Below are 18,001 nucleotides of genomic sequence, written 5' to 3'. Positions count from 1 at the left end.
TTGGAGGAGAACTTGCCTTAAAAGAAGAGGTAGGGAGATGGGTACAGAGAAGGGAGTTCAGAATGTGGAGAAGCTGGGCCACTGGAGAGTTTAGAGCCATTTTGCATGGCAAGAGAAGGCATCGTACAGGGAGAACAATCCTTAGTGGGAATTATGAAGTGGAGATTGTAGTAAAATTTAGATTAGATGATCACAACAATGTGGACGGGAGCATAGTTAGGAGGTCAGGGAATAGGGTGGTGAGAGAGTAGCTGGCCACTGGAAGGGAAGGGGCTGAGCGTTGGCATAAACTAAGGACACCTTCTTTCTCAAGGAAAGGACTGAACTTGACCTGACTCCAAAGCCTTCAGCCAGGAAAAAAGATGTCAGATGATGAATTGGAAGACTTTGAGACATACCAAGATGATCTTGAAAAAGAAGATGATGAGAAGGAGACAGAGGAGGGCGAGGAGGAGTACAGGAGAGAGGGGGAAGACTCCTCTGAGGATGTGAGGGCTTGGAAAGAGAAGGGTCCTAGGGCCAAGGGATTCACTGGGCAGAAATAGATGCCTGACTCCACTATTTTCTGCAGTTGATACCCAATCCCCTCACCGAGGACTTGATGAAGGAAGCACTTTCTTTGCTCTCTAAGACTGGCAATGGGCTGGCTCATGCATATATCAAGCTGGAGCTCAAAAAGAGGTGGGTTGTGGAGGGCCGGAAGAAAACAGCTTTGTAGGGCTCTATCTCCTTTCCCACGCTCATTCCTATTTTTTCACTTTTTTAAAAGGAGAGTCTGGATTGCTCTCATCCTAGCCTAATGATAAAGGGAAGATAGAATTTTTCAGGAGCTTTAAGACTTTCTGTATCAGAGCTGATTTGGGGGATTGTTGTTTTGTACCCTAGAGTTGGAGGGGACCCATAACTGACCCTCCAGAGGGTTTTCTTTTTTTAAATTTTTTTTTTATTATTATTTTTCTGTGTGTGTGTACCGTCAAATCGGATCTGACTGGTACAGGAGGAAATTGCCCTTTCTTCCCTGGCAGAGCACCTGGTGGATTCTAACCATGCGCCTCTGGTATTGCAGTGCAGCTTCTTGCCACTAGGCCACCAGAGCTCCCCTCCAGCGGGTTTTCAAAGGCAGCTAATTAATTGCTCTGGGAGGAGATTGTCCATCCTTCTTCCGCGGAGGGATTGCAGCACAACTGCAAATACGTAGAGATTCCTGGCGGACTTCCTATTCCCTCACTTGTCCTGAGTGTCAGCTCTTTATCTTTCACTGGTCCCTGGCCATTGTTAGGAACATGTGTCTACCTTCTTTCCCCTGCCTTAACTCTCAATCTGTCTCAGTTCTTCTCTGCATTATAAGTCACCTCCCTATATGGCCCTTTGCTTCAGAACGGCTACCGTGTTTGACTTAACCCTAACTTTGACCATCTAGGGATCTGACAGACATCTACCTGCTGCGCTCCTACATCCATCTGCGCTATGTGGACGTTTCTGAGAACCACCTGACAGACTTGTCCCCCCTCAATTCCCTCACTCACCTGCTCTGGCTCAAGGCTGATGGCAACCGTCTTCGCAGTGCGCACCTGGATGAACTGCCCTATCTGCAGATTGCCAGCTTTGCATATAACCAGATCACAGACACCGAGGGCATCTGTCATCCTCGTCTGGGCAGCCTAGACCTCAAAGGTTGGTCCTTTAGGGGTCCACGGTGTTATATCTGAAACTGATTGTTTTCACTGTCCACTCAGAAAGTGAGGATGATGCAGAGATTCCCAGAAATCAAGCTCTCCTCTTGGACACCTGTAGTGTCCTTTTGTGGCCCTTGGGACTCCTGACCCTCTTTCTCTCCAGGGAACCAGATCCACATGGTAACAGGTCTGGACCCCCAAAAGCTGAACAGCCTGCACACACTGGAGCTTCGGGGAAACCAACTGGAAAGCACCCTGGGGATCAACCTGCCTAAGCTGAAGAACCTCTTCCTGGTAACTTCACGGGGTCAGAGGTTGGGTGAGGAAAAGAACATTGACCTGGGGGCCAGGATGCCTGGTTTCTAATAGACTCAGTCATTAACTTCATCATCAAAACAGTAACAGGCATCATGTATCAAGTCCTTTGCCAGATGCTGTGGAATACAAAAAGTTAAAACAGATAATGTTCACCACCTAGCAGGGATGATGATACATAATGCATGGATGATACAGGCATAATTTGCTTTGCCACAAATAGCAATATAATAATAAGCCATAACTGGAGTACAGACATCAGGGCCTGCTTAAATGTTTAATCTTTTAGACTCTTGAGCATCTTCATTCCAAGATGATGCTAAAATCACTTCTCCTCAGCAGAGGAGTGGGGGCTCCTGGGCCCAAGGATGGGTTTTCTAATCAAAGGTGGCTTTGAAGATAACAGTGTATGTGGTAGGACCTTTTTGACATGGCAGCTACTTCTGGATTTCTTTACTCTTCACAGATCTCTAACCTTCCATCTTCTTCCCCACTCCATCCCATCTCTACCTCTTGGATTTCCTCTTTTGCTTCATTTACCTCTTTCTGACTGCATCTTCCCTAACTCTTTCTATCTCTTCCAATTCACCCCTCTACTGAGTCTAGGCACAGAACATGCTGAAGAAGGTGGAAGGCTTAGAGAATCTGAGCAATCTTACAACCTTGCATCTTCGAGACAACCAGATTGAAACTCTAACTGGCTTCTCTGGGGAAATGAAATCACTGCAGTACCTCAACCTAAGGTATATCCCACCATCACCTTGCTCTTAACCATGACCAGAGCAGCTTTTAACCCTCTATTCCTCTCTGGCTCTCACTCTCCAAGCCTTCCAATACCAGATTCTCTATCCTTACCTCATTTCTCTTTTCCTTGTGCTTGAATTCCACCCTAATTGTCAAACCAAGACTGAGAATCCTGAATCCTTATTCATTTAACCCACAATTACTGGGAATATGGTATCTATACTCCAGGCCTTGTGCTGTGTTTGGGGACTATAGAGTCTTAAGGCCTTATAATTTGGCTGCAACTCTTTTTCACCCTAGGTCTACCTGTAATGGTTAGGCAGCTTTGGTGGATGAGTGGATAAGGAATTGCACTGCCAACCCAAAAGCATAGGGATAGGGTTCCAACTTACCAGCTGCTCTGTGGGAGAAAAGTAGGCAGTTTCCTTCTGTGAGATTTACAGCCTTTGAAAACCCATTGGAGGGTTAGCCATCAGTTGGTTCTGAATCAACACATAACAACAACAACTTACAAAGCTTAAGTGCTTGACTGTGAACCAAATGTTAGCATTTTGAACCCACCTAGGGGCGGGCACCAAGGAAGAAAGACCAGATGATCTGCTTCGATAAATATCAGAGCCTAGAACACCTTATGGGGAGTTTCTACTCTTTCACATGGGATTACTATGAGGGCAAAAGTCAACTCAATGTCATCCAACAACCCACTTAAGAATTTCCTCTGTCCCTCTCCATCTCCCAGACTTCAATTCTCCTTTCCATGTTCTACTTTTCTTCCCCTGATGCCCACTTGTAAGGAAAGGCCCTCTTACTGATACAAAAATCAAGGTGCACTCAGATTTGAGGAAAGAAGAGTATTTGAAAGAAGATCTCGAGATAGAAAGATACTAAGCAACAAGAGAAATTTTCTTTCAGCAGTTCCTTTCTGGTATCAGGAGGATATTGTGTGTTTCTTTAAACAAAGAGGTAAGGAAATGGCCTCTTTCCTTGATGAACAAGACCAAATCCTCAAGGTTGGTGGCAATGGAAAAAACTCCAAGAGGAGATAAGGAGAGAGATGTGGTGATCCCCTCGAAGCCCTCACCCCTGCCCCTAACCCCGGGGACAGTGTCTTGCTTAATTTGGTCTAGTGGTGAAGGTGCTTTTCTTTCGTTAACCATTTAAGCAGGAATAAAGGACCCTTTCCCAGTGGCTGCTAACTGTGTGTGTGTGTGTGTGTGTGTGTGTGTGTGTGTTGAAGGTATTGTGTTTGGGTTGTCTCAATAACTGTCCCATGGGCTGACAAAAGAACCGCTAAGTCTTGGAGCAGGTGCAGTTAGACCAGTGCTCCTTGAAAGCAAAGATGATGAAGCTTGCAGCTTTGTCTCTCATACTTTGTGCATGTTGCTTGGGAGACGTTATTTCTTGGAGAGGGACATAATGCTTGGAAAGGCTGAGGGATGTCGAAGGAGAGAAAAACCCTCAACCAGGTAGACTGACAGTGACTGACTGCAGCAATGGGCTCAAATGTGTCAGAGATTTTGTGGATGGCACAGTGTACAGCAGGGTTTAGATCTGTTGTTCACAAGGTTGATGTAAATTGTATTTGACTCGACAGCACTGAACAACAATAACCAAGGCCATCCTGCAATGTACAGGGCAATCCGGCACAAACTGCCTTCAGTGTCCCTTTGGGATAAGGTTGAAATATTTAGAGGGCATGATTTCAGTAAAAGCTTGAAGACAAGAACACAAGACTCAATACAGACTATTATATAATGAAGCATAAAAGAAATGGAGCTTGTTCTTTAGGGTAAGATACTTCAGCCTAGCACTAGTTCTAAGCTCTTTTGCTGTGAGGAACCACAGTATAGTATCTCCACCCTAAGCCCATTCTTAGTGCCTGCCTTCTAACCTCTGAGATTGATTGACACAGAAAAAAGTCTGTCCTTGGCCAGATTTCCTCCATCCTCTTGTACTACTACAGGATGGCGCTGTGGCCTAACTTTGCTATGCCAAAAGGCTAAAGAACATTACAGGCATAATTCAGTACTTGGGGATTCCTTGAGGAATGGAAGCAGGACAGGAGTGGGGTTAGGTTGCATGTCTACATCAAAGCTGGTGAGGCTTAGCAGGTGGACCTACAGGGGCAGGTTTCGAAGGAAACAAAAGCCCAGTGAGGGAGTCCTCCCTCTCAGGTCCTAGTCCAGAGACAGGTTGGCCCCCAAAGCCCATTATTCCTGAGTGAGCCCCTCCTGATCCCACTTGGCAGGGGCAATATGGTGGCTGACCTGAGGGAGCTGACCAAGCTTCAGGACCTGCCCAAGCTTCGGGCCCTGGTGCTTCTGGAAAACCCATGTGCAGATGAGAGTGACTACCGGCAGGAGGCCCTGGTGCATATGGCACACCTTGAACGGCTGGACAAAGACTTCTATGAGGAAGAAGACCGGGTTGAGGCTGAGGAGATCCGCCAGAGGATGAAGGAGGAGCAAGAGTATCAGACTGAGTCTGGGCATGAAGAGGACCTGAGCCAGTCAATAAACTAGCAGCAATTTTGTCTTGGAGCATGGTAAGGAAGACAGCAGAAAGGTGGGAAGAGAAGGCCAAGGGTGGGTAGATAGGGGAATAGAAGTTTCTGTAAAATTAGTTGAATGAGGAATAGTGAGGGAAGGGATAAAGCAAGGAGAACCATTGAAGAGACTGAGGTTAGGAGTCAGGGACACCTCGGATTGAGGATTTGAAGGGCCTTGGAGCTGCTGAGAAAAGCCGCAGAAGCCTGTAGAATAAGTGAAAATTATTAATTTGGGGAATGGGTGGGTAGCCATACTTGCCACTTAATAGAGGACAGATCCAAGTAGGTAATGGTTTATGAGGAACACACCTATGCCTAGGAAAGAAGGCATGCAGGAGAGGAAAATCCAACACCAAAATCTGACGCTGAAATTCGCAGGACACAGGCTTAGAGGTTGTAAGGAAGTGTGAAGAAAGGAGGGCAGGGTGGGGCAGAAAGAAATGGACATTGGCACAAGGCGGCTGGGCAGCTGGGCATTTGGATGAGAGCAGAGACTCTAACTGAAAGTCCTTTATCTTCCTCTAGGAAGTAATGGGCTGGCCCGAAGACCTGGCATCACCACCAGTGGGGACGCCCACCTTTACACTCCTCACCAGGGACAGAGGATGCCTACTTTTGTCTCTGAGCTGGAAACTCATCACAGCTTGTGGCCCAGGATCTGTGCCAGAACCGGACAATGGGGTGCTGGTGGGTCTGAGCTCTGTGACCCCTTGGGGGGGGGTAACCGCGGCGACCACTCCCACGAAGATCTGGATGGGAGCCAGGCTTAGACAGACTGGATAAGCCCCTTGAATGCTTCCAGTGTTGGTTGAGAACTGCGGAGGCCGAAGCGGACTGGTGTGTCGAGAAACAATTCCATTTTCAAATAAAGAAACATTTTTTGAGACTTGTGCCTGACCTGGTTTGTGAGGTTCAGTCTACCAGCGGTTTCGCTGGCAGTGTGAGCTCGCGTCCGGGGATTAATGGAATGAGTGTGTGCTCGTTATTTTGGAGTGGGTAGGAGCGCAGGCGTGGGGGCTAGGGCCAGGGTCGCTCCCAGCCCCCCCCCCCCCCCCCGTCATCTATCTGCTCGAACCCTCCCTCCAACCCTCGTGGGTCCCTCACCCGCGCTCCTACGTGCGCCTCCGCCAGCGGCTCCTGACTCAACAGGGGCTCCGGGTCACATGCGCCCGCCCGGTCCTATCGGCGCCTCCCCCCGTCCACCCTCCGCCCGCCGCCGGGGAGCCGCATCTGTCGCCACCGCCGCCACTCCCGTTCTCTCTGCGCCGCCGACACCGCGTCGCCACAGGCAGAGTCTGCAGACGCGAGGTGAAGCCCCGGCCTGCCTAGGGCTCCAAGCTCTCCCTCCCCGCCGCGCCTCCCACCCTGCGCCCGGGTTCCCGCTTCTCCCCGCCGCTGCGCTGAGCACCTGCTTGGTCACCGCGCCTTGCCCGGTGGCCTCCTTCCCTGGCCTTCTCGGACCCTTCTCTACTGCTGGTGCTCGCCCCCTCCTCACTTAGGTGTCTGGCTTCTGTGCACCTTTTCCTGACTGCGCCTTCTCCACCTTTGCCTGCTCTTTTCCCCCACCTTGTCGCCCCTGGTTTTGTCTATTTTTTTAAGTTCGGGTCTCCTGATGAAGGAATCTTCCCCCCCTCCCCCGCCCCTCGTTCCCTTGGCTTTATATTTCGTGGAATGCCTTCCCTGATCCTTCCTTTGCTCTCCAGACTTCTAGACTCTGCTTCCCCTCCCCCAAGTCGCCCCTCTTCTAGCTTTTCCATTTCCTACTCCCAACCGTGCGTGGGAGGGATGGGAAGAGGGATTGTCTGGGGAGGGGAGAGGTCTGACCGAGCCTTGACTTTCTTATCGGGTCTTTCCTCCACCTCCCTCGCTGCTGCAAATCCAGGACTCTTATGGCCAGCCTGCTCTCGGCACTGTCTTGGGAAGAGGAGGGGCACACATTTGGGAGAGAGATTGGAGCCTTGAAGTGTAGGCCATATCGCGGCTAGAAAGCTGTAGCGTTGAATGGGGGTTGTTGGGATGGTGCTGTCATCCCGGTGGAGGAGCGAAGTGAGGCAGGCCAGACAGCCCCTCCTCTTTCTGGCTTTACGGAGAAATACAAGCCTGGCAGCCATTCCACTCTCAGATCTGGGGGAACCCCAACAGCCAGCTGCTGAGGGGGCGAGGGACTCACTGCTCCCCCCTTCCTCATTGCAGGACCTATCTCATGTTTTGATCTTACCCTACCTCCCACTGCAGTGACTTCCCCCTCCTCACTGCACTGACCTTCTCTGAGCCCCAAGGTGGGGGGCAGGGAGATACCTTCTTCAACCATAAGACTGCAGCCAGCTCCTCCCCACCCACCCCACCCGCACTCACTGCAGTAACCTCTCTCCCATCCCTCCCTGCCTTTGGCCCCTCCCACAGATCTCAGGCTCCACCCTTCTAAGCCTCTTGTATTTCTGCTACCTTCATTTCCACCCTAGGAGATCCCAGGCATCATGTCAATACAGAAGATTTGGGCCCGGGAGATCCTGGACTCCCGTGGGAACCCCACGGTGGAGGTGGATCTCCACACTGCCAAAGGTAATGGGTGGGGCATGGGCCTTTCTACAGCCCCCTCCTCTCCATCCCATGCTGAATCTGAATTGGTGTGGGATGGGAGACTTTCCTGGTTTCCCAGTGGGGATGGGGTGCTGAGCCAAGCTGAAAGCCTGGGGTCGAGGGGTGTGGATCCCTGGTGTAGGAGAGCCAGAATAGGCAGATCTCTATGGTCTAGCATGAGGTACGCCTCTCCTCTGCGTGTTTGCATCTGCACTTGTCCTTGTTATATATGTGCTACCTGGCTGGCACAGCTGTATTTCCATGGGGCATTAGATGACCTTGTGCATCAGGTACTCTGTGTGTGTGTGTGTGTATGGGAGACAGAGAGAGACAGAGACCCTTAAAGAGCAACGTGAGGGCTGGATGTGGCAGTCAGCAGTTCAGGACTGGAAGACAGAAGTAATCTTGACCCAGTATGTGTCCTTGTCTTCCTTCCCTCCTCATTCCACATTCTTCTCCCAGGTCTTTTCCGGGCTGCAGTGCCCAGTGGAGCTTCCACTGGAATCTATGAGGCCTTGGAACTGAGGGATGGTGACAAACAACGCTACTTAGGCAAAGGTAAGGCTCTGTCTCCATTCTAGGCCGGCTGACCCCTCAGCCCTCACACCAGTCCACAAAGACATTCTAGCATGCCCTCCCCCTTCTTCCTCTGGCACCTTTAGCCTGACTCATCCCTGTCTCTTTCCAGGTGTCCTGAAGGCAGTGGACCACATCAACACCACCATCGCTCCAGCCCTCATCAGCTCAGTGAGGCTCACTTTTTGCTGGAGATGGCAGGACCAGGGGCCAGGAAGAAATCTTGGATGGGAGAGGGAGGAAAAGGAGAAAAGTCCACTATTAGGGAGTCGTGGATACAAGGGGGAAGGCGGGGAGGAGATTCTTTACTGCCCTTTTCTTCTGTGAGGAAGTTAAGTTTTTTAATCCATGCCAGCCCTGTCAGAGGGATCTTGTTGCACTCTGGCTGCATGTGAGCCTGTGTGTGAGTTGGGGTGGGACTCGGTCCTAGGACCCAGCACTTATCTTTGTCCTGAGTAATAGGAGTGATGGGTGATCCTGCGTGATGGGGGCTGTGTCCACAGGGCATCTCTGTGGTGGAACAAGAGAAACTGGACAACCTGATGTTAGAGCTGGATGGGACTGAAAACAAATGTAAGCAAGGTGCTGGGAGAAGGTGGGTAGGCATGAGGGTGGATATGTGAAAAGTAGCCCTTCTTCTATGTTCCTAAAGCCAGAGGAAGTGAAGATGAGTTTAACTGCAGTGGGAGGCAGTGATGTTAAACAGAAAGTTCTTTCCAATATAAAAAGGAGCTGGAGTGAGACTATCTGTGGTTTCTTCTTGGGTATATTTAAAAAGTCAGCTCTTTGCCCTTCCCCATCATCCATCTCCTCTTCATGATCTCCTTCCTTACTATATGCAGAGGAGAACGGATGGGATGCACAGACCTCCTGAAGGTCCTATTATAGAGGAGGGATGTGTCTTACTCCTTTTGGGGATCATTGGTGGTGGCACGGGCTGGAAGAAGGGCCCCTATTTTGCTCAGTGTCCTCCTCTTTAATCTCTTAGCCAAGTTTGGGGCCAATGCCATCCTGGGTGTGTCCCTGGCTGTGTGTAAAGCAGGGGCAGCGGAGAGGGAACTGCCCCTCTATCGCCACATTGCTCAGCTGGCTGGGAACTCTGACCTCATCCTGCCTGTGCCGGTGAGCACTGCTCCTTGTCCCCACCTATCCTAAGGGGGGGTGGGAGAGAATCAGTGGTAAACCCGATGAGAATGATGGGAGGGAAGTTATTGGGGTGCCTAAAGAGAAAGGGTGGAGCACAAGACTCGAATTTGAGAAACTGGAACAGATTTGGGGTTGAAATGACAATGGGATCTTGGGTTAATACTCCAAGGATGGAGAGGGAAGACTGATTCTTTTCTCTTCCCGCGGCTCCCTAGGCCTTCAACGTGATCAATGGTGGCTCTCATGCTGGGAACAAGCTGGCCATGCAGGAGTTCATGATCCTCCCAGTGGGTGCTGAGAGCTTTCGGGATGCTATGCGACTGGGGGCGGAGGTCTACCACACACTCAAGGGGGTCATCAAGGACAAGTATGGCAAGGATGCCACCAATGTGGGAGATGAAGGTGGCTTTGCCCCCAATATCCTGGAGAATAGTGAAGGTGAGGCTAAGAGCCCAACTTCCAGGACAAAGGCCTGTGCTGTCTAGGACACCAGGAAGGGTCATACCCTTCATCAAATACAGAAGAGTGGGGGGTGGGGGGGAGTTGTCCTAGACCTCCTCAGATTCAGAGCTGCAAACTCTTAGAGGTTCAAACCCTGCAGTAGGTTCTAGAAGCCGTGCCAAATTCACATGCAGGCCTAGGACAGTTTTTCCTGCCTAGTCAAATGTGTTAATATCTGTGAGTTCTAGCTACAGCCTGTGGGAATACTAGGAGGTAGTCTGTGGGATCCATTCCATGTTTTGACTCCATAGAGTTCTCAGCTTGATAAAAGATAGCAAGCACCAGGGAATCTATCCTAAATTGCTACCCATTCCCACACCAACCTCTTATGCCTCTAAGAGCTATAATTTTTCTGTGCCCCCCCCAGGAAATCTATTAGTGAATAGAAGCAGTACAGGTAGCAGTTAAGAGTTAAGACTCTGGGGCAAGATTGCCTGCATTTGAATCTCTTGGCTTGAAAAGTTACTGCTCATGATTTTACTTCAACTTCTTATCTGTAAAAAAAGGTGGGGAAACAGCGTCTACCTCTTGGGCCCAGTCATGATTCAGTGGTAGAATTCTCACCTTTGCAGCACTCATCGGCCTGTGGAGGCTTATGTGTTGTTATGCTGAGCAGGTTTCAGCAGAGCTTCCAGACTAAAACGGACTAGGAAGCAAAGCCTTGTAATCTACTAAACATGAACCAATGAAAACCCTATGGACCTCAGCAGTCCAGTCTGCAACTGATCATGGAGATGGTACAGAAGTGGGTAGAGTTTCATTCTGTGCATAGGGTCAACCGTGAGTCAGGGCTAATAACAATAAAGCCTCCTTGTAAGGATTAAATGATAACATTTTATAAAGTTCCTACTTGACAGGAACTTCTCCTTGTAGTCCTGGAATTAACCTCAATGACCTTAGTCAGACCCCCCACAATAGCAGTCCTCCACTTTTTTAAATTTTTTTTTATTTTTTAATTTTGTGTGTGTGTGTACCGTCAAATCGGATCTGACTGGTACAGGAGGAGATTGTCCCTCCTTCCCCGGCAGAGCATCTGGTGGATTTGAACCGTGTGCCTCTGGGATTGCAGTGCAGCTTCTTGCCACTAGGCCACCAGAGCTCCCCTAGTCCTCCACTTCTACTCTCCTTTTTTCCCTTCTGTCCTTCCTCTCCCACCTCTGCTGTTTATAATTTCATTGTATTCCACCTCTAGCCTTGGAGCTGGTGAAGGAAGCCATAGACAAGGCTGGCTACACGGAAAAGATCGTCATTGGCATGGATGTTGCTGCCTCAGAGTTTTATCGTGATGGCAAATATGACTTGGACTTCAAGTCTCCCCCTGATCCTTCTCGATACATCACTGGGGACCAGCTGGGAGCCCTCTACCAGGACTTTGTCAGGGACTATCCTGGTGAGGGCACAAGAAGTTGAAGAGGCTTGGGGTGTGGTGGATCAGGACTGTGGACTTAGGTGCCAGGTGGAAGTGTTCTAAAAAGAACTCGAGAACAAGGGATGAGGTGAAAAAGTCTCCCGCAAAAGACTAGGCTTTGTATGTAATGGAGATGTACAGAAACCTGTGATGGATCTGCTCTATCTGCTTTGGGTTTTTATTATTGAGATGGGCTCTGGGGCTACAAGGATCGTGGAGGGGACTTTAGAATGAACCAGGATAGTCAGAGTGTGACTGGTCTTAGCAGAGTTTGTAACCAACACACTTCAGTATCTTTGATTAAACTGTGATTCTGAAAAGATTGTGGACTGATGTAGGGTAGAAGAAAAGGATTAGGATGAACTTAGTCACCTTCTCCATATATCCAAGGGCTCTTTCCTTAGGATGGAGGCATTTGGTCTCCCATCTAGCTAGAGACAGAGCAAGAGAAATTAGACACAATTTGCAGGACGATACAGATTTGTAATGAGGAAAGACTTAGCCAGAATAGAGAAGTAAAATGAAAAGTTTTGAGGAAGGTTCTCAGTCTTCATTCTTGAAAGGTTTTGTGAAATAACAATCAGTATTAGCACTGATTAGGGCAGGCTTGCTTTGGTATAGAGGCAAGGATGAGCAGGCTCCGTTATTAGGGGACCTCTACATTTTAAACAGAGTGGAGGTTGGGAATTACTGCCCAATAGAGACCCAGGGAGGACCAATAGACTCTCTCTGCTCCCCTGCAGTTGTCTCCATTGAAGATCCATTTGACCAGGATGATTGGGCTGCCTGGTCCAAGTTTACAGCCAATGTAGGCATCCAGATTGTGGGTGATGACTTGACAGTGACCAACCCCAAGCGCATCGAGCGGGCAGTGGAGGAAAAGGCCTGCAACTGCCTCCTGCTCAAGGTCAACCAGATTGGCTCAGTCACTGAAGCCATCCAGGCGTGAGTGACTCCTCTCAGCTTTTGCTTCTACCAGACCCCTCTCACAAGCGCCCCCAGCCTTATCTTGTCTAAGGATGCTGAAGAGAGCAAGGGACCTAAAGTTAGCATCACAGTTCCCTCAGTTCTGCTCTCTGCACTCCTGATCCTTTGCTCCCTGTCCAAGAGCATGCTCCTCTTGGTGAGAGGGGCTAGAGTGATCAGTGAAGGTATATGGCTGCAGGTGCAAGCTGGCCCAGGAGAATGGCTGGGGGGTGATGGTGAGTCATCGCTCAGGAGAAACGGAAGACACGTTCATTGCTGACCTGGTTGTGGGACTGTGTACAGGCCAGGTGAGTGGCAGGGAGATTTTTGTGCAATTGGTGGATTCTAGGTTCAGGTGGGTCTCTCCTTTGAGGTGACTGAAGGGGCAAGAGAATTCTGAGAGGTCATTAAGTTTCTCTTTAGAGGGTTCAGGGGCCACTACTGAGCTGCCTATCTTTGGGGATATTTCAGATCAAGACTGGTGCCCCATGCCGTTCTGAGCGTCTGGCCAAGTACAACCAGCTCATGAGGTGAGTGATCCTGGGGAATGTTAACTCAAAGGCCTAGAAGGTTAAAATGCCTGTTTGCTCATCATTTCCTTTCCAGTGTCAAGGGTCTGGATGGCCATAGATAATCCAGGAAGTATAATTGATCCTGGAGGTCATGTGGGCAAACCAGGAAATGCTCACCCTTAAATACAGGTGCAGAGGGTCTGAGGGGCTTTGAAGGCTGGAAAGATTCCTAGAGAGAAGAGCAGGATTCTCTGCCTTCCTTGACTGTTTTCCTTTCTCTATCTCTTCTCTCTCAGAATTGAAGAAGAGCTGGGAGATGAGGCACGCTTCGCTGGACATAATTTCCGCAATCCCAGTGTGCTGTGAAGCCCCTCCTTGCCTGGAGATTGGAATCTCTCTCCCATCCTCATTGAGCCTCTTCCTGTCTTGATCTGTGATATTGCACCTGCTGAGATGTTCAGAGCCCCAGGGCCACCAGAACTTCCCTAAGGAACCTTCCCCAGCTGCTCCTTGGCTTGCCCAACCTGCTTTCTCTGCTCTCTTTTTGGGGCCACTGCTTGGGTTTCCACACTCTCCACTTCTCTTTCCTATTTTCTCTTTCCACAAAACCTGGAAATGGGTATGAGGATTCCAAGGAGGTTCATAGAAGAATGATCAGGGTCTGTGATGGAAGCATCAGGGTTGGTGTGTTAAGGTGTTTAGAGTGGGGCCATGTGTCACTTGTGCTATGTACTTGTTCCCCTAAGTTTTTTACGTTGCACATGAACTATGAACTGCATGCAGTGCTGAGGTGTGAGTGCAGGGTGTATGGTTGTGCCTAGTCTAAGGCTTTGGTATGTATATGTATGTATGTATATTTATTTATTTTTCATCTTGTGTCTCTAACACTAAAACAGGCCTTTTTTTTAGGGACTTCATGTATGCATTTCGTGTGACTGTGGATCCCAAGATGACCTGGGTTGGGAGGTCTTGCTGGAATGGGAAGGGTAACAGAAAGGGAGCTTGCCATCAGTTCCTTTCTGTGTGACAGAAGCCTGGTTTGGTCCAGAGGTGAGGCTGTGTGCCTGGGGAACTCTTCTCCTATCAATCTCTCCCCAACCCTACGTTCCCTGTTCTTTGAGCTGCACCAGAACAACGTCTCACTCTCCTGTGCCATGTTCCACAGTTGCTAGCACCTTTGTGGCATTGAGAGCACCACCATTAAAGTCTGAATTACAGTGCATGATTGTGTCTAAAGAGTCTTATTCTAGTCTGATAAAAGACAGAACAACTAGAAGTGGATGAAACCGAACAGCACAGCTAGGGTGGTTGTAAGGAGGCTGGTGACAAACAGAACATGGCCAAGGAGATGCCTCTGCATTCTTAGCAGCAAATCTGGCCCCAGGACCTAATCTGCATTAGCATTTCTTAACCTGCAGTCTAGGGTCCCTGGGTAGTACAGATAGTTAATTTGCTCAGCAACTGAGAAGTGGGTTGTTTGAGTCCATCCAGAGGTGCCTTGGAAGAAAAGGCCTGGTAACTATGGAAAAATCAGCACTGACTCACATGGGGTCACATGAGTCAGAACTGATTGGTGTCCAGGAGTCCCTAAAAATATCAGGAAAGCTTTGGACTTGGGTTATCCCAAATGAAATCCTGACCAGGACTGCATGACCATCACTTCCTGCAAGATGAGAACTGGGAAAGGAAAAGTGGCACAAGAGCCTGAAAAAATTTGAGTCCCGAGTAGTGTTTGACAGACCCTACAGCTAGGTCAGACTGCGCAGGGGCTGCCAGTATGTGAAGCCCCAGCAATAGGACGCCCAGCCTACAGACCAACACGTGGGGGAAGGAGAGGCAGCCTAAGCTTGGATTTGGGATTCACAAACTAGCAAATACCAGCGAGGGCTGCAGGTGGGGAGTGGTGGCCACTAGAGGGAGGCAAGGCTCTGTAACCATGCTGGATTCCAGGGGGTGGGTTGGGAGGTATTTCGAGGCTGTACCCTCTGGGCTTTCTACTCAAGGTTTTTTCAAGTTTTGGCCCAGGGGTACCTTCTGCTATTCACCCAGCTCAAGAGCTAAAAGGATTTCAGGTTTGTGTAGGTATGGCCCATTTCTGCCCTGTTTTGGGTCCCTGACACCTCAGCCATTTTCAGTTGCAGGAGCTTCTTGCTCTCCTGTGCCGCTTAATTTCAGTATGGTCATCTCAGCTTTCCTGTCTTTTCTGCCTTGGAGGCCTTTCTGACCCTCTTAAGGTTTATAATATTTTCTCTGTGGTCCATAACTCTCATCTTTCTTCAGTAACTCCCAGGTTTACCCTGGTTCTGGCTCCAGCCACATTTCCTAATCAATGTCCTTTCTTTCATCCCTTCTTGCTTTGCTGCCTTCTCTGACAGCCATATACTACCCCCCTTCTGCCCCAGGTACTGGATTGGATTGGGTTACAGCTAACTCTGTCTGGGCCTCCCAGGCCCCTCTCTCCACTTTCCCTTTGTGCTGTTGCCTAGAGACCAGTGGGTTGTGGGGGGGGCTGGGGCCAGAAAAAGAGAGCTGAGGTGAGGTGTGTGTGTGTGTAATGCTCCCTGAAGCTGCATGTGAGCCTGTCCCTCACATGGAAAGGAATTGTAGGGGGTGGAACCCCAGTTTTTCTTCTGCCTCTCCCTATGTCCATGCCCCTCATTATAACTCTATTACACATAAGTCATCTTTTCTTTTTGGATTCAGATAGATGTCACCATATTTGCTCACTTCTTAGTAGATATAGAACAAGGGAGACGTTCTCAGCCTAGAAGGGATTTGGGAAAGGCTTGGGACAGGGCCCAGCGGGAGACTGAACTGAAAAGTGCAAAAAGAGAGGAAATGCAGTAGGGAGGAGTGTGAGGGGGAAGGAGGAGTCTTGGAACAAAGTTGGGGGCAGGGGTAGGAGGAGTGCAGCTACCCTGGAACACTTAGGAGTCCAGGAGCCCAGGGAGAAGGGGTTGGCCTAATCTCTGGAAGGCAGGGTAAGGGAAATAGATGGGTTTGGAGTAATGAGTGCTAAACAATCTAAGGGACTCAGAGTGGTGATTAATTTCTAAACCAAAGGAGCCTCTTTGTCCCTCAGTGCTTTAGAATACATTTGAGAGCTTTTGGGTTCTCCTAAATGTTGGCTGAACCTGGCAAGAGGAAATATAAGGTGACATCTACTGAGTTGCTAGATAGTCTTCCTGCCTTTCCTCCCAGAATTGGGGGATCCAGCCAGTTCAAGGCCAAACTTGGCTTCTGGCTAAACTAACCCCATGAATATTCTACCTCTACCTTGAGACTGGAGGGCTCCCGATCCAGACTCCAGCTCCAGCTCTTCCTGTTTCCCAGCCTGCCTCTTTCCTATTCTCTGGCCTTCCCAATCTCAGCTGCCAAAAATCACCCTGTGTCTTGGTGTCCTTTGTCCTAAGAGATGGAGCTGCTTAGTGTGGGTCTAGGGAAGGAACCGAGAAGAAGGCAGCTAGTGGTGGAATGACGGAGTGCTGGCTTTGTGGCTGCAGACCAGGAATGGCTGGCAGACTGACAGCATCAGAGACTGCCTGGAGAGCAGTGAAGGGAGGAGGGTGGCTGGTGTTAGGAAGAGCCTACAGTGTGGTCTGTAGTGGCACTCATATCTACCTGACAATGACTGGGATTTGGGAACCAGAGCATCTAGGGATTTGGCTTCCTGGTTGAACCTAATTCTCACCAGTCTCCTTCCTGTGGTCCAAGGCACAATCGGTGGTGCCTTCAAACAGACTTAAGACTGAAAATAGAGAAGCCACCAGATGCAAGGCCTGAGGCTACCCCACTCTTATGTTTTATTCTTTACTCACACCCAGGCATAGGCTCTCCTAGTTTCCAATTCTCTTGTCTTCCCCATCAATGACTCTCCCTTCTCCATATTCCCACCAAAAGCCTTAACCTACCAATCTTCCTTAAACCTTTTCCCCAAATTCTATCTACTCTGTCCTATCAACCCAGCCCTCTGATTATCTTACCCCCTAAATCAAGCTATCCTTGCCTTTCTACCCTCTTGTCCCATTCAGAATCCCAGTCTCCCCTAGAATATACATCTGGCCCAGCTTCCTTCCTCTCTCCTTAAGGCTCTGCATACTTCCCCATCCCTCTTAAAACTGGTATCTCTAGGCTTTTCTCTTCAGCTTTCCTTTATCACTCCCAAATTGTTCTGTTTTCTATTCTTTTCCCAACACTAATCACCCTTAAACTCTACTCTTTCAGAAACTCCATCGTCTCATATATGTCTCCATCCTTTCCATTTTATAGCTCCAAACGTTCTTTTTAGTCGTAGTCCTCCAAAGTCTTCCTTCTCCATTTCTGCCACACACTGAGTCACTGCGAGTTTCCTTCACTTTTCCTTATTTCCACACATTTCATTGTCCCCTCAAAGCCCCCTGTAGCTCCATTTTTCCACTCTTTCCACCTAAACCTTTCAGCCCAATCTCTACCCAAGTCTCCCCCTCCTCAAACTCCTCCCACTTCACCTCTGTCTTGAGCCCCGACGCCCCCAAACTTCTCCAACCTCCTCCATATCTGCTCATATAACCCACAGCCCCTTCAGCCCAACCCTCTCTCGCGTCAGGCCCGCGGGCTCCCCACATTCCGCCACGGCGAACCCCTCCCCGCGCCCCGGCCCCCTCGGCCGCGGTCTCGGCCAACTCACACAGCGCCTCCCCCTCTCCGGATCCCCCTTTCTCCCCCCTCGCAGCTTGCCTCGCTCTCCCTCCCTCGCGTCTCCCTCCAGGCCCCTCTCTCCTCGGTTCCTCCGCGCTCCCTCCTTCTCCCTCTTCCTCCCTTCTCCCATCCCCCTCTCCCAAGCTCCCTCCCTTCGCCGTCCGCTTTCCTGTGCGAGTCGCCGGACGCGCCGCCCAGCCCGCCCGCAGCCCCGAGCCGGGTCGGGGCCTCGGGCCGGGACCCATTTTGGGGACCGCTGGCCTCGGGGAGTGGCTAGGAGAGGGTGAAGGAGACGACTGCCCGGGAAGGGGCGGAGGCCGCAGAGGGGCCGCGGATCGCGCGGGTGCGGGCT

General features: G+C 49.9%; 2 protein-coding genes across 3 annotated transcripts; both read left to right on the top strand.

Annotated features, from left to right (window-relative positions):
• The first annotated feature begins 316 nt into the window (after positions 1-316).
• LRRC23 (leucine rich repeat containing 23) lies at positions 317-6,612 on the top strand. Its single transcript, XM_006891350.1, has 9 exons — positions 317-488; positions 572-681; positions 1,421-1,674; positions 1,840-1,970; positions 2,598-2,734; positions 4,984-5,240; positions 5,809-5,970; positions 6,086-6,120; positions 6,433-6,612. Exons 1-9 carry the CDS (start codon positions 363-365, stop codon positions 6,610-6,612), a joined length of 1,392 nt encoding a protein of 463 aa, XP_006891412.1. The 5' UTR covers positions 317-362.
• On the top strand, positions 6,553-14,194 carry ENO2 (enolase 2 (gamma, neuronal)). Of its 2 annotated transcripts, XM_006891253.1 has the most exons (12): positions 6,553-6,591; positions 7,749-7,845; positions 8,326-8,421; positions 8,552-8,610; positions 8,943-9,012; positions 9,428-9,561; positions 9,801-10,023; positions 11,279-11,476; positions 12,238-12,439; positions 12,660-12,768; positions 12,932-12,990; positions 13,269-14,194. In XM_006891253.1, the coding sequence occupies exons 2-12, from the start codon at positions 7,761-7,763 to the stop codon at positions 13,336-13,338; spliced, it is 1,305 nt and encodes a 434-aa protein (XP_006891315.1). In that variant the 5' UTR covers positions 6,553-6,591; positions 7,749-7,760; the 3' UTR covers positions 13,339-14,194. The 2 variants fall into 2 exon arrangements, with proteins under 2 accessions (XP_006891315.1, XP_006891316.1); XM_006891254.1 differs by lacking the exons at positions 6,553-6,591; positions 8,552-8,610; positions 8,943-9,012 and having other exon boundaries at positions 7,755-7,845; positions 13,269-13,709.
• The last annotated feature ends 3,807 nt before the right edge of the window (positions 14,195-18,001 follow it).

The sequence above is a fragment of the Elephantulus edwardii genome, unplaced genomic scaffold, assembly GCF_000299155.1.
Source record: "Elephantulus edwardii isolate Elephantulus edwardi_28Jun2011 unplaced genomic scaffold, EleEdw1.0 scaffold00096, whole genome shotgun sequence".
NCBI lineage: Eukaryota > Metazoa > Chordata > Mammalia > Macroscelidea > Macroscelididae > Elephantulus > Elephantulus edwardii.
This window is presented reverse-complemented; position numbering and strand designations above follow the sequence as displayed.